Raw genomic sequence first — 14,779 nt, 5'->3', positions numbered from 1 at the left:
TTTTTTTGCAGTGCTATTGCTCGACCCCAAATCAAACGTTTTCGGCCTTGGGGGCCGGACCGGGTGCCGGCTGCGAGCGCGCCAGCCGCGAGTCTGGCCCAAGCTCTTTGCATTCCCGCCGGAGGCATGTGGCCTAAATACGGCGTAACGGGAGCTTTGCGAACGCGATCGGTGGGACTGCCGGGCTCGCGTGCGGCTGAGCCGTGCCCGAGGGAGGCCCGAGGGCGATGCCGGGCTGGGAAGGGGCAGTGCTCCTTCCTGCGGGTGGGTTATTTTCTTTTCTCTTGATAAAATCGTACCTCTGTCTCTCCCAAGACAAGCTGCAGCGTGAATAAATCCTTCCTTGCTCTGCTGGCCCCGCAGCGCGCCCAGGGACGAGGCGAGTCTGCTCTTCGTCCCTGTGCCAGCGAGTGCCAAAAACGGACGCGTCTCCTCTTGCCGTCCCGTAGCACGCCGCAGCTTGCTCCCGGCGCCCGGCTGCCCCTCGGCCGCTTTGCTGTCAGCCGCGGAGCGTTTCCTCCCGCCAGCGACGTCGGGAAATCGCGTTTGGCACGAGGAGGCGGAAAACGCTCTCCGGGGGCTTGGAAACGGGGGAAGGGCAAAGCCGGGGAGGAGGGCGAGCCGCTCGCGTTCGGACGGCGCCCGCCGGCGCGGAGGGTGGTTACGCCGCGGCACCTACGCGCTTCCAAGAGCGAAAGCAGCTCGCGTCGACCAGCGACTAAGGCTGAGGTTTACGTGCTGCACCCGCATCTGAAACTTCTTAGGATGTGGCAAGTGTTTGAGGTACTGCGTAACTAACTTTCACGGCAGGTGAGAACAGCATAAAGATAATTATCGTGGTGTTTTCTCTCCTCTTCTGTTCCTGTCTCGTTTTTCATCGCTCCATAAAATCCCTGATCCTAGCCGGTGTGTGATGCTTCTGGGTTTCAAGGCAGCTCCAGCTGCAGGTAGTTYGTTTTTGCCTTAGTTTTCGAGGAGAGGAGATGCCCCTGGACAGAGCTCTTCGGCGTTCACCTCTCGCGGTCTCGGTCTCTGTCCCTCGGAGCAGGTGAGAGGTGGTTTGTGCYCTCAGGTACCACGGAGAAGGGAAGACCCGCTCCACAAGGGCCTGACTCGCCCTTCTGTGGGCTCGTTCCTGCCCCAGGCTGGTCTGTGGGTCCCTGTGCCTGGAGCAGCGCCAGGAGAGCCCCGGAGCGTTGCTGKAGCCGGGATGTGCATCTGGCAGGTAGTCAGGAAGAAGCATGTAGGGGAGACCTGGGCTGCGTCTGACACCCCTGTGCTGGYGCTGGGTGAAGCTTCTGGCATTTCCACCAGCCTCTCGTTCTGCTCCGTATTATTCCTCCTGTTCTGCTCCTGGCCTCGTACCATAACTATTCCTTGGGACAGGAGCAGGTTCCCAGCACTGAATCATCTCCTCCTAGCCGTCTTCCTTGCAGTCTGTGCTGTGTCATCTCTCCCTGCTCTTTATTTAATAAAGTGCTCGTAGCCAAGAGAGCTGAAACGAAGCTGCCCACYGCTGCGCGGTGCTCAGGAGTGGGAGCTGGTGCCTCTTCAGTGCTCGCGTGCTATTCTCAGCCTGTTGTTGCCCCTGTTTCTACATCTTCTGTGACACCAGTCCTCACTACMTGGAGAATAATTATTGCTCTGGCTGTTGATACTGGCTGGGCGCTGTGTTATCTTCAGCGAGCTTTGCAGCCCCTCTGTCACGTTGYCTGGCACGCTGCAGGACTGCCCGGTGCTTACTGTGGCACAACATCTGGGTGAGTACCAGAGCGCGCTCTCAAAAGGGGTGGTTTCCCTATAGGTTTCCCTGTCAGGCTGTCTGCATTCCTATTTTAACCCGCTCCTGGTGACGGCAGATYTAATAAAGTAAATTTAGGGTCACCCTATTGAAGTCAGCGAAGTGCAGCGTCAGCTGTGAACAGCTYGTGTGAAGTTAAAATGAGAAACAGAGGAGAAACACGGTCACCTGGATGTTCACGGTGTCCCCGAAATGAGCAGTGCTCAAGGGCTGGTGAGCACCGCAGTATGAGCTCTGGGAGGCTCAGGAGTGATCTGTTTCTGGGGCTGTGGAAGTGCTGGAGATTTTTCAGAGCCGGTAGGACACACATCTTTTTGGATGAATTTATAGAGAGTTGCGTTTGCCTTGGGCCTGGGGTAAGGCTTAGATGTCTCTTGCCACTTCTTCTATGTGCTCTACATGATCCATTGACTTCCTCCAAGGAGGAAGTGTGTGTGTGCATGTGTGTTTGGCAGTGGGGTGTGTACAGTGATGTCTTAGGCTGGGTTTCCTCAGCATGGACATCAAACTAGAAGATTTGGGTTTATCTCAGTGTCTTCACTATCTGGGGCCTTTTTGCCTTTTYGCTTTGGAGGGCTGTAAACGCGATCAGCTCACTCTCTGGTCGTGTAATAGCGTTACGGTGCAATGTTTAGATAGCAGCTGACACAAGCTAGTATATAAGCCAAAAAAAAGAAAAAACCTTTTTGAATAAAGGTAGGAGACTTCAACTGTCTAGGCTTTGTGCTGGTGCTCTGTAGCTCTGGGAATTTCAGGAGCTCAGAGCCAAAAGCTTCTAAATCCTGGAGGAAGGTAATGTGGGAAGGAAAGCRAAGGCGGCCGGCCACGCTCGGCGGCCCCTGGTACTGGCATGAGATCTTTCTCTCTGGTCAGGTTGTCTGTCACTAATATGTGCCAAGATAGCTTCTCTTTCATAAATCACAGATCACTCTCAGTAATATATGTCACCACACCCCGAGCTCTTCAAAATCTGAGCCTGATGTAACCTGAGGGGTGAGGAAACACCTCTTCCTTGGCGAGAGCATCTGAATGTTAGAGCATGGGGGGGCTCCAAGCAGGGTGGAGGGTCCCTGGCCATGTCCTCTGTCTGTGTGGGTGCGGTGGGGCTCTCCCCGCCCGGCCAAGCTCCCCTCCGTGCTGTCACCCGGCGAGCCCTGCCCGGCGCCGGGAGGAGCGGGGCTGCCATCCCGCTGGCAGCGCTTTTGGAGCGGGGGCTGCAAGGGCTGCGCAGCTCTGGCGTGGGCTCCGCACGATGCCTGCCTGCSGTCTCCTCTGACAGGAAAGCAATTACTGCTTGTTTTTATTTTAGTGCAGCCATTTAAGGGATACTTCCAATTTGTTTGGTATAACGAGGTGATAATTCCACTTGCCTGGGAGGTGAATGTGGCTGCAGAGCACCGGGGTGTTGGTCAGCACATTTTGACAACTCCCAGTCTTAAAGCACAGCTTTGGTATTGCCTTCTAGTGAAAAGTCAAGTAATCCTGGAGAGACCAAAAGAAAGGATGTTGGCACAGTGCTTCAGACTGACCTTGACTTTCTTTTAAGAGCATTGCAAGGAAAAACAGCAATTTTTTCTAATGCCAAGGCAGCTGAATTGAGAGAGGGTTTGTGTTACTGCTGAACACAGTGGTTCTCGGGATCCTTTGGCTCCAGTTGTCCAGGACCACAGCTGTAGTGAATTTGCAGGTCTTTGCTCTGCGTGCTCTCATGAAGGAGCTGCCCAGCACTCGACAGAAATATTCTCACCCCGCTTGAAAAGCTTTGAATCGTGCTCATTGATTTTTGTGTGCTGATACATTCAGAGAGAATTTGCAGCCAATGACTTACTAAAAAAACCCAAGGAATTAGGGAATAGCCAAAGCTCAAGCATAATGATAGCAGATAAACTGGCACCAGCAGTGAGGTTCTGCTGTTGTCAGATATTTGAGTGATATTGATTGTATCATTCCAGGACTGCACTTTACAGCTGAAGAAACTGAGGCAGAGGAGAGGGAAGTGAGGTACAGAGGCCAGAAAGCAAATCTGTCATAATCCTGGAAACAGGCGCTGGCTCTGCTTTTCTAATTTACAGGCTCATGCTGAATTTGTCTGAGATGAATGCATGAAAATTCACCCAGAGAGAAAATTAACTATTCATGAAAGCACTGGTCCAAAGCTTCTGAACTGCCAGGGCAAAAATCCCTGAGCTGATCTGGCTGTGGGCGGTGATGCACGTCGGCCAGCAAGGTGCCAAGGAGAGCGGAGCACAGCAGCTAGCGATCTCCTCTGCTCTTTGGCCCTGTTCCTTGAGCTGCCGTGAAGGTGTGGAGCGCGGTTTGACTTGCCGCTGCTCTGTTGTTGCTGTGGGTTTGTTTGCGCTGTGGCCTCCGCTGTGCCAGGTGACCTGCGCATGTGCACATGTTGCGTCCTGCTGCTGCAGGTTTACAGTCAAAGGAGTGTTTATGGCTTTATTAATCATATTCTTTCTGCAATAAGTAATGTTTAGCTGGCTGTTGAAATTTATTTGGGAGAATAAGTTAAAATAGACAGAATTTCCTCGATCAGTGCTGTTTAGACTGACTGGATTTTAGGCCAACTCTGACTCACGTAAAGTGATTTTGATGGATCTCAGTGCAGTTGTCTGAGGCCTCTTTCACTGATGCCCTGCCCTTTCCACCAGTGCTCTGCGCTTTCAGAGAATAAACTGGGGACTAACCCGACCAAGGAGACTGCTCTCACCTTCAGATGGTCCTTGCAGGCTACTCCCCAAGGTGGAGAAGGAGACGAGTTTGTGGTGACAGCAGTGTTATACTTCTCTGGGATAAAGGAGGGTAAATGCCCTGGTCCTGCCTTTCTCCCTGCACAGCGGGCATGAGTGTTTAGGAGGGATGTGTGGCCTCCCCAGTGAGCTCCACATGGGCTGGGTCAGGAGATACCAGGAGTGGTGAGTGGCTATTGCTAGGCTGCAGTCTTCTGCCCTTGCTGCCAGAAGTTTGGTGATGGGGAGATCTGGCAGGATGGGGTCAAGTGACTGCTCCCTGCCTGCTTGGTTGGGGAAGGCTAGTCCATGCCACCCCTTGAAACAGGCCTGGGAGAAGGTGTGCGGCCAGGGCGGTGGGTTGCTGCAGGCGCGTGGGGCTCTGATGTGCAGCCAGCAGTGCAGGGAGGGAGTCTGGGGTGCAATGCTTTGGGGAAAGGCTGCTCAGCTGGGCAGCTCCGCTGGGGCTAAGGCATCTGCTCTCCTCTTCTCCCTGTTGTTCCCAGATCTCTGCATGCCCTCGGGCCAGTTCCTTCCCCTCCCTGCCTTGCTTTTTGCAGTGGCAGTTGTGGTACCTGCTAGAAGGAGGTTTGTGCTCAGGAAAGCACAGTAAAAAACAAGCATTAAAATGTCAGAGGAAGGGGAGGGGACAATTCTTGCCCAGGTAAATGCTCAGCCAGGAGCGCCTGCTCTTTGTTTTAGCAAAAGCTCCCTCTGCCCTGCAGTCCCCTCTCCAGATGTGTGTGCAGGTGGCACATGCTTGGAGCGGCTGCTGCAAGGGAGAAGATAAATCTTACCTTGCTTCAGGGGCTACGGTTAAACACCCCCAGTTACATAGCGAAGGTGGAGACGTTCTCTGCACCGTGCACCTTACCCCACCACGCTGGGCGAGTGAGCGGGCCGCTGCCTTTGTTTCCTTCTCTCTGCCCTCTCTCTGCCTTCCTGCACTAACCTCATCTGCATGCTTAACAGCAGTTCRGAGAGAGAAGCGAAAATGATCCCGGGTTTCCGGCAGGAGCTTGTGTCTCTCTCCTGGTGGGCTGCCCTTGGGATCCCCTGCAGGTCTGCTGTCAAGCAGTGTGGCACAGCCAGAGCTGTGGTTGCAGGGCTGAGGGGCGAGTGGTTGCTTTTCCCTTTCCTAGCTGGGTTTGTTGGATCAGGTTCCCCCCGGGGCATGCACGAAAATGTAAACAAGGGTCAGGAGGAATAATCAGATCAGAGACGGAGGAAGCAAGGAAAAGTTCCTACGCAGGCAGGAAACGAGCTGGAGAAGCGAGCAGGCAGCTTGCAGCCTCCTCAGCTTGAATGTAGCTTGGGGGTGGGGATGCTCAGGAAATGCGGTAACAAACCGACTCCAACCTTTCTTGCCTTTTTTCCTCCCTTTTGTTATGTTTTATTTTTAGGATCTGTCTCTGTGAGAGCTTCTAAGGCAGATCTGGAACTGCAGGATTAATGGAGACGCAATGAAAGGTACCAATCCCTGCTGCTCTGCGTTGGGGGGTGGCAGACGGGGCTTGCGACTGCTGGGGCTGCCTGGTTGTAGATGCATTGATCACTGAAGGTTCGCTGTGCTCCTGGCGGCCGGGAGCCCTGGCAGGGGGAGGATGGGCTTCGTACTTCRTGTTTCTTGGTTTTCCCCCGGTGACTGATACTCCTCTGCTCTGCTTTGCAGCCTAGTCAGCCTGCTTCCTGGGGACAGGGGACCGATGCKGCCTTGCCCCACGAGCTACGATGGAGTTAGCTAATACCAAAGACTTCCAGTGGAAAACCCTCGCTCCCCTCCCAAGCTGCAGGGTCTACTCRACCCTGGTGGAAGCTGGCGGCCAGGTGTTTGCCATCGGGGGCTGCGATGACAACGGCATCCCCATGGACTGCTTCGAGGTCTACTCACCTGAGGCCAACCAGTGGAACTCGCTCCCTCCCATGCCCACAGCCCGGGCTGGAGTGGCCGTGGCCACCTTGGGCAAGCGGATCATGGTGATAGGAGGGGTCGGAGTGAATCAGATGCCGCTGAAGATAGTGGAGATGTACAACATAGATGAGGGCAAATGGAAGAAGAGGAACTCGCTGAGAGAAGCAGCCATGGGCATCTCAGTGACAGCAAAAGGCAAGGAAAACTCAATTCCTACTATGCACTTTTAGGCCTGTGGGAGTTGCCTTTGGGGGAGATAGTCAGGGAGGGTTGGGTTCTGCCTGATGCACAAGCAGAGCAGCTTTCTAAGCAATGCTATCTTAATCTAAGGCAAGGTCAGTCTTCTCCAAAACTTTTCCAGTGCTTGTACAGGGTGAGCCCTATGTCTCTGTCACAATCCGCCTACTAAAGAAAGAYTCTTYTCTGAGGCTGCTGAAAGTAAATAAACTCAGTGGCTTGTTCTGAAACTTCAGCCTTTGAACCATACGGACAGTGGCTGTGCTGGTACGTGGGTGTATTTCACAGACCCAAGCTCCAGGGTCTGCAGTCAGGCTTCTCCAAGGTCTTGTAGCCCATTCAGGTCTAGTTCTGCCAGAGTCCCACGCTGAGGAGGAAGGATGAATAGATATTTGGAGCAATTCTTGATCTTTTTCCGGAATGACCAATAGTTTTATTTACTGGAGAACAGAACTAACTCCTTATAACGGTTTTGCCCAGACAGATTTCCAGATGGCTCTACCTGGCTCCTGCTGATTGCTCATATCTGCTTGCTGTCAATGAGTGTAATGAGTGCCAGGTACTTCTGGAAAACAGGCTACTCCTCTGCAAATGAGTGAGTGAGGAGGCAGGTTAGAGTGAGCAGGTGGAGACAACTGAAGCAGCTTTCCTCAAAGGTCTGTGAATAGGGGAAGGAAGAGCTGAGAAAGGAAACTTCTTCCAAAGGAAGAAGGCTTCGTCTGCTTGAGACTCACCAGTGGGGTTTTTCTTGTACACTGGAACTGCTGGAAAAATAGGAATATTGAAGCTGGCTGGTGTAGCTCAGCTGAGCGTACCCCTGGCTGAGCTATGGTGCYGAAGAGAGGTGACAGTCTTGGAACCAAAGAACAGTTTTGGTTGGGAGGGACCTCTGGAGGGCTCTGGTCCAAGCCCAAGACCAGCCAGAAGAGATCTGGCTTCATAGTTGTGGKCTTAAATCCTTATATAAGAAAGGGAAGTGCCTGCTCTTGTGGAGAACTCCTGCATAGCTCCTCTACGTAAAGCGCTGCCTTAACTGGATGTTGTTAAATGCCTGCAAGGCTCTGCCTTATCTCTCCATCTTAATTTCTAAGCAGAGATGTGGAGCATTGATTTCCTTTAGCATACTCTGCTATGCTTTGAAGCGCCCTCGGGCTGGGAGCTGTTCTGCACAGCACGCCGGAGGTCAGCCAGCTTCCTGCGGTGCCTGGGATTATGAATCTAATCTCCAGGCAGCTTCTTTGAAAGCTGCTTGGTTTGTGTGCTTAAGTGGGTTTAAAAGCTACTGTCAAGGAATGTTTAAAAATAATGTTTACCATCTTGGAGATGATTTTCTCTCTGAATATAATCTTGCCTACCGACAGATAGGGTAGAGGTCAGYGTGGTGCAACAGGGCAGGAACAGAAATAGCTGCCCAAATCCTTGAAGAATGCAGCTGTAGTCTGCTCTTCCAGCTGCCTTGTTGTAGGTCTGTGGGCAAGGATGCTGTCAGTGGGCTCCTGACTCTTGTGTCTAGAGGGAAGTGCTTGTTGAAGGAGATAACGCTGGGTGCTGGGATTGAAAAGGATTTATTTTGGAGAGCAAGGTTTATCGTTAGCTAAAGATGGGTAGAACTGATATGGAATCAGTGAGGAACAAATAGCTTCAGTGCTTTTGTGCCCCTCTTGGCTCTGACCCTCGCAGTGTGGGTCACCAAGCTGCCATCCTGTGCCAGGTCTGAGTGGGGCTGAGCTCCCTCCTTCCATGGGAAGAGCTCCATCAACCCCCGTGACTGACGTGCACCAGCTGTCCTGTGAGCTCAGCTCCCTGCGAGGACAGTCACCAGGGCCACTGCTGCCGCCCCCCTTGCTGCATGCCGTGCCCCCCGCCTGCTGTGGTGCCATCGTGGCGGCCAGGTCCTGCTGCATGGTGGGGGCATGCAGAGGAGAATTGGCTCTCCTTGGTGGAGTCCCAGCCTGTGATGGTGGTGGGGCAGATGAGGYCAAGGAGGGCAGCTTCAGGGTGAGGAGAGCATCAGCAGAGCTGCAAGAGGGCTGGTACTTTCTGCTCCCAGCACACAGGTGCTCCTGGCACCTTTTCCCTGTCAGACCTTGTGAGCTGGGCTCAAAGGCCCTGTGGGCCTGGTGGATCATCAGGAGCAGCTCTGAGGGACATGAGGGCATTATTTGCAGTGACCTTATTTTGGTGGCTTGGGATGAATCCTGGTGGCCCAGACAGGGTGGCAAAGGCACAYTCGATGCCATGCAGACCACCCCTTTGCTGGAAGCTGCTTTTCCAGCGGAGAGCACGAAGGTGCTGTAATTGCTGCAGTGCTGTAAATATCTCTCTATCTGGGTGYGCTGAGCAAATGAAGAAAGGGAGAAATTACTTCAGTTACCAAAGGGAGGGGAACGTGACTGGCATGTTAACCTCTTCCTTGTCCTGCTCAAAGCTTGGGAGTGAATATCTCTGTGCCCCAGCAAGGGCCATCACCRAGGCTGGAGAGAGGGGCTCCCAGCTTCCCTGCACATCAAAGCAGTTGCATGAAACCTGAAGGCATCACTTCTCTGTTTGGATCTGATGYCCCCCTCCCTTTTGAAGCCATAGCTGGTTGATGTAAAACCATGTTCTGGAGCAGTGCTCTGTGCTAAAGGAGGGGATCTGGCAGCTGATGGGTAGGTCCTGGCAGGGGTCGAGAATCTCCAGGACATGTTAGCATGCAGCGACTCAGATGGAAATGGATGGTTCTGGCCCACCGCACGTGGTGGGATTTTTGCACATGATTGTGTTTCTGATGCCCTCCCTTAAGTGTGTTCTCTTTGCTTCTTGGCCCTGTCCAGACTACAGAGTCTATGCAGCTGGTGGGATGGGATCTGACCTGCGGCCACACAATTACCTGCAGCATTACGATATGCTCAAGGACATCTGGGTGTCGCTGGCGGCAATGCCCACACCCAGGTACGCTGCCACATCCTTCCTGCGAGGCACCAAGATCTATGTGCTGGGTAAGAAGCAGTCCTACCTACCATCTCCTTCCTCCACTTTCAGGCAGTGGCTGCTTTGATCTCATGCCTCTATGAGCRCTGAGAAGCCTTCCTAGAAGGGGTTTTGGGGAATGCTCCCCTCTATCCCCTGTCCTGCCTTCTCATGCGGTCTGAAATACCGAGCTTGCACTTGCAGCCRTAGGTTTTGAGTGGGGCTAGCTTGGGCTTCAGATCTCCTTTCACAACTCCTTAGCAAGCATCTGCAAGAGCTTGTGCACCCTTAAATGCCTGGGAACTTGGAGATCATGTGGTTGYTCATGCCAGGGGAACAGCCTCCCTCACCCCAGAGCCATCCGCGGCTGCTGGCAGCCTGAGGCTACAGCTAGGCCTTGTCAGGTTGTCTGAGTTTGTGGTCCTGAGACTGTGATAGAAGCCCTTGACCTCGACTGAGAAGTAAAAATACTTCTATCTACCTTAYGTCATGAAGGTACTGCACACCTACACCAAAGATCTGCTTTTTAACAGAGGAAAGRCTTGTAGTTGTTGGGGAATGCTAGACAAGCATTTTGCAGGGAGCAATTTTCATTAGCTGCATCTTGTATGTGGGGAAACTGAGGCATAGAAATGCTGCTGTTAGCTCACGGCCAAATGGCACATCAGGAGCAAAGCTGCGATCAGAACCCAGGAGTCCTGAGCACCAGACAACGTTGGCTGTCTTTAGGGGGCTTCCACAGAAGATTCTTTGATCTATTTTGCATAATACAACATCTTTGGYGGTTGTAACAGCAGCTGTTTTGGCTCTTCGGCTCCCTCATGAACTCTTCTGCAGTGAGGCCTGGGCTACCATTGCTGGGTTGCACTGGTGCTGAACTTACCTGTTACCTGCATTGCAAAGGCTCTCTGAGTGCTGGTACCTACCCTGCTGTGAATTTGTCTTGATTAAACTGGTGCATTTTAAATACCTTCCTGCACTAGCTACCCACTGCTACTGGGATGGAGGGAAGTGGAGGGTGTGGTGCACTAAAAGAAACTTTTAATGGCATGAAATGGAAATTACAAAAGGAGAATGAGGGTGACAAGCTACCTGGCTCTGCAGGGCCTGATCACAGAAGATAATTTGAAACCTAAGGGCATCTTATCAGGTGGCAGCTCTCTTGCTCTCAGCTTACCCCAGGAGGCTGCTTTGTTTTTTGTTGCCATTGATTTGTTTGAGCCGAACCAACCCTGTTCTTTCCATCACCTCTATCCCAGGTGGAAGGCAGTCCAAGTACGCAATCAATGCCTTTGAGGTCTTTGACACAGAGACCAGATCATGGACCAAGTTTCCCAACATCCCCAACAAAAGGGCCTTCTCCAGCTTTGTGCCCACAGAAGACAAACTCTTCAGTCTTGGGGGCCTGCGGCAGGGCCGGCTCTACCGGCAGCCCAAATTCATGAGGACTGTGGATGTGTTTGACATTGAACAAGGTGGGGGCTATTGTGGTTCTTTCCTTTCCTGATGGAATGGACGGGTGGTGTTCAAGGTCCAGGGTGGCCTTGTGGGGTGTATGGGTGTGGGTGCTTCAGGGCTAAGAAGCTTTGCTGTACTYGCAGAGCAGCCAGCTCTCACTTGCTGAGTCCTGTGGTTGCTGGTGCATTGAGCCCAGCCTAGAAGAAGGCCTACAGTCAAGGTAAGTGAGGTGAGGCAGCAGGGTTCAACTGTTCTCTGCTGGATTTTTTGACAAGAAACTTGACTGCTCTCACAGGTTTTGGTATCCAGCAGAAAAACTGCGCTTCCACAAGCAAGTAGATGGCCGAGGCAGATGGTTTCCCAAGAGTCTGGATACTCCTCTAATGCCCATTCTCCAGTGTTTTCCATACCGGTGCAGCGCTTGCTGCCAGTACACCTGCTGGTGTTAAATGTAGGAGACTTCCTTGCAAGGGAGGAGCTTGCTGGGATTTTGGAGAGCAGCCCARCCTCACCTGGGAAAGCAGAGCTCCCAAGCTTTCAGTTGTTTCTCTTTTTACTTTCAGGAATTAGACCCAAGATTGGGTTCAGGGGACTTAAACAGCCTAGAAAATTCAATGGGGACTTGCCCTGAACCCAGTACATCCCTGTGGCATGGTAACCACCCAGCAGTCTGTCCTTTCCCTCCTCAGGTGGCTGGATGAAGATGGAGCGCTCCTCCTACTTGAAGAAAAGGCGAGCAGACTTTGTGGCCGGCTACCTGAAAGGGAGAGTCATTGTGGCTGGGGGACTAGGTGAGGCACTGGAGACAGCGGTAACGCTTTAAAAGCACGTGTGGGTTGGGTGGTGTTGCATAGTGGAGCGGAGCAGAGAGACCTCAGTCCTGCTGGCCCAAGGAAGCAGGAAAAAAGGATGCTGTAAGAGTGTGGGGCTAAGAATACAAATATTAGCTCAAAACAGGCAAGCAGGGGATGCTTGCAGGTGCTTCCTGGGTGATGCGGTGCCTCACTTTGTGCTTCCAGGAAACCAGCCAACTGTCCTGGAGTCTGTGGAGGCCTTCCACCCTGAGAAGAGCAAATGGGAGAGCCTGCCCCCCATGCCCACCCCACGCTGTGCCTGTTCCAGCATCGTGGTCAGGAACTGCCTGCTGACTGTCGGTGGGGTGAACCAGGGCCTGAGCAGTGCTGTGGAGGCTCTGTGTGTCTCTGATTCCTAGGTGGCTCCTGTGGAAGACCCTGCTGCATCAAGCAGCAGTGGAGGTGCTGCTGCTGGGCTGGCTCCTGGCAGTGCAGAGGCTGCGTGAGCACCGCCTGAGCTGCCCTAGGAGCCTGGCAGCTCTCTGCTCTGCCTGCTGGTAGCTAAAAGCCAGCCTTGCTCTGAAGCTGTGGCCAGCAGGWGCCTGTAGCCAGGGCAGTTGTTCCTCTCCCTCCTGCTGCAGGTCCAGCCCTACAGAGGGATGGTGGAAGGAGACAGCCCCCATGGAGCACTTTAGCCAGGGTCTCCTCCRATAGCCTTCAGAGCTCTACAGGGAAACCCAGATGAAGGAGCTGCTCACAGAGCTGGTACATCGTGTCTCACGTCAGCAGGAAGGACCCTGGAGCTCAGGGCATGGGCAAGCACCTCCATCCTACTGTCCTGACCCACTGTCAAATGACAAGGGTTCAGAAGTGCTAGGAGTATCCAGACGGGTCAATGGGTGTTCAGGGTGAGCTGAGGTGAGGTTGCCCTTTCCGAGCACCCTGTGATCTATGTGTGCTTCCTTGCACAGATGCCCTTGGCTTACAACAAGGGAAACTCTGAATCTACAGCCACGTTTTGGGGGGTAGGGTGGGGATCATGCTTTTGCCTTCATAGCAAGACTTTTGCTGCAAACCTGTAGCATTTGACTGTTGCTTTGCCAGGTGCTGGAGCAAGGGGCTGCCAGCGCAACCGGGAGGGATGAAAGCCTGCAGACTGTTTCAGTCRGAGCAAGACCTTGCTTTTAGTGCAGGACTAGCACAGAAACTGCCTTTGCTGGGTTTCATGCATGGATGGCCTCAACCTGTGATGCTCCAACTCAGTTCTTAGCCCTTTCAATTCTCTGCCCAGTCTTTGGATGAAGGAGCAAATATGAGCCCTGCCTCTGACTCTAGAGCTCTCTCATCCCCTGAGTCTAGGTGGTGGCTTTGGTTAAAGCTTTGCTTTGGCAGAGAAGGCAAAAGACCCTGGCCATCGCTTCCTCTTCGTTTGGTTTGCAGCYTCCTGAGCAGTTTGAGCTGAGGGCTGTCTGAACTATTGCTTACAGTTCYAGCTTGCAGCAGTTGCACCATTAACAACTGTCTTCAGAAGAGCTCTCGGCCAAGCCCTGTCTGTGCGAAGGGTGGCCTCAGGGCCATCTCTGTTGCAATTGTAGAGAAAGGGGGGACCTGGACTAAAAAGAGGGAGGGAGTCAACGTAGGCAGCTATGGCTGGGGTCAGTGTGATGTCCCTGTGTCAGCAAGCCCAGACACTGCTGCAGCACTCTTCTTTCCTTCCCACTTGTCATGTGCTTATTTTGAAACAGTCCCTGACTTGAAGAGTGGGTTTTTTCCAGTGAAATTTCCTTTGGTGCTGTGCAGAAGGAGGCAGAGGGATGGCTGGAGGAAAAAGGCTGTGTGGGGCCAAGCAAGTGCTGATAAAACCAGCCTGGGTCTCTTCCCAGGGCTCGCCGGGCGCCGCTGCGGAGCGCGGAGGACACCGTGCGGCTGCCGCGGCAATGGCAGGGGCTCCCCGGGGAAGCGGCCCGGGGGGCCAAGACTTGCTCTGTGCCGCTTCCCCGGGCRCAGGCTCCGGTGGTGCTCGGCCCCGAGCGGCTGGAGATGGACGTGGTGCACAGGCRGGCCGGCCAAGGCGCGCTGGAGCACGCGGCAGGACTTGCGCCCGCGTCCCACGAGATCCTCGCTCCTGCAGCAAGACCCCGGCCCGCGGCCGTTGTCCTCTGGGCCAGCCGCTGTCCCTCGCGTGGGTGGCCGGAGCTGTTCCTGCCCCTCGGTATTTGCTCGGGAGCAATGAAGCGAGTGGCTCCTTTTGAAGTGCAGCCCTGTCAGCTGCAAGTCCCGTCTGCCTCTGATCTCAGAGTGCTGTGCAGAGCAGATGAAAGCGGAAAGACACTGACTCCGCAGCTAACAACCTGCTCCCTAATTATTTACATCCCACCTGCTTGTCCCTGGCTAAGTATAATAGACATAACGGTGTCTGTCCCCATCTCCTGTCATGTCCCCATCTGGGATTCYGATGCGTTAGTTGTTTAGGCACCGTGTTTTGGAAGGTTGTATAAGTGCAAAAATCCAACTGCAGCAAAGGAGCTTTGCACCTGGAGCAGGAACGCGGCCRTCTGGGCTGGAGGAGCGCAGCGCCAGCTCAAACGGTCTTTTGACAAGCAGTTTGTCTTCCTGATCTGTGACTTAGTTTCCTTTTCCTGGGCAAGAACGATCYTTCCCTAGCTTTGGAAAGCCTCTTGGACAAACGGTGCTGCGCGCCCACCCGGGGTGGGGAGGTCTGCTGGAGGGCGAGCAGGGCGCTGTGGCCAGGCACGTCTGGCTGATGCCATCTCCGTGGGGGTGATTAAAGGTCTGAGCTGAGGGAAGAGGCTAAGAACACCCCTCTCCGTGCCTCCAGTCCTGCCACCTGACCCAAGAACGGTAAGAAAACATCCCTTTGAGCTGT

General features: G+C 53.7%; 1 protein-coding gene across 3 annotated transcripts in view; it reads left to right on the top strand.

Annotated features, from left to right (window-relative positions):
- The window catches only part of KLHDC8A (kelch domain containing 8A), a 15,758-nt gene extending 980 nt beyond the window's left edge, over positions 1–14,778 (top strand). For 2 of the 3 annotated variants that reach the window (XM_085300372.1, XM_085300370.1), the window contains exons 2-7: positions 5,943–6,009; positions 6,212–6,646; positions 9,505–9,669; positions 10,900–11,115; positions 11,788–11,889; positions 12,118–14,778. In XM_085300372.1, coding sequence (XP_085156498.1) covers positions 6,271–6,646; positions 9,505–9,669; positions 10,900–11,115; positions 11,788–11,889; positions 12,118–12,311 — 1,053 coding nt within the window. In that variant the 5' untranslated portion in view covers positions 5,943–6,009; positions 6,212–6,270 and the 3' untranslated portion in view covers positions 12,312–14,778. Of the gene's footprint in view, positions 1–5,927; positions 6,010–6,211; positions 6,647–9,504; positions 9,670–10,899; positions 11,116–11,787; positions 11,890–12,117 lie in introns of those variants that run through there. The other variant, XM_085300371.1, reaches the window with a different exon arrangement.
- Position 14,779: the final 1 nt, after the last annotated feature.

The sequence above is a fragment of the Rhea americana genome, unplaced genomic scaffold (assembly GCF_003343005.1).
Source record: "Rhea americana isolate MKP2758 unplaced genomic scaffold, rheAme1 scaffold_163, whole genome shotgun sequence".
Lineage (NCBI taxonomy): Eukaryota > Metazoa > Chordata > Aves > Rheiformes > Rheidae > Rhea > Rhea americana.
This window is presented reverse-complemented; position numbering and strand designations above follow the sequence as displayed.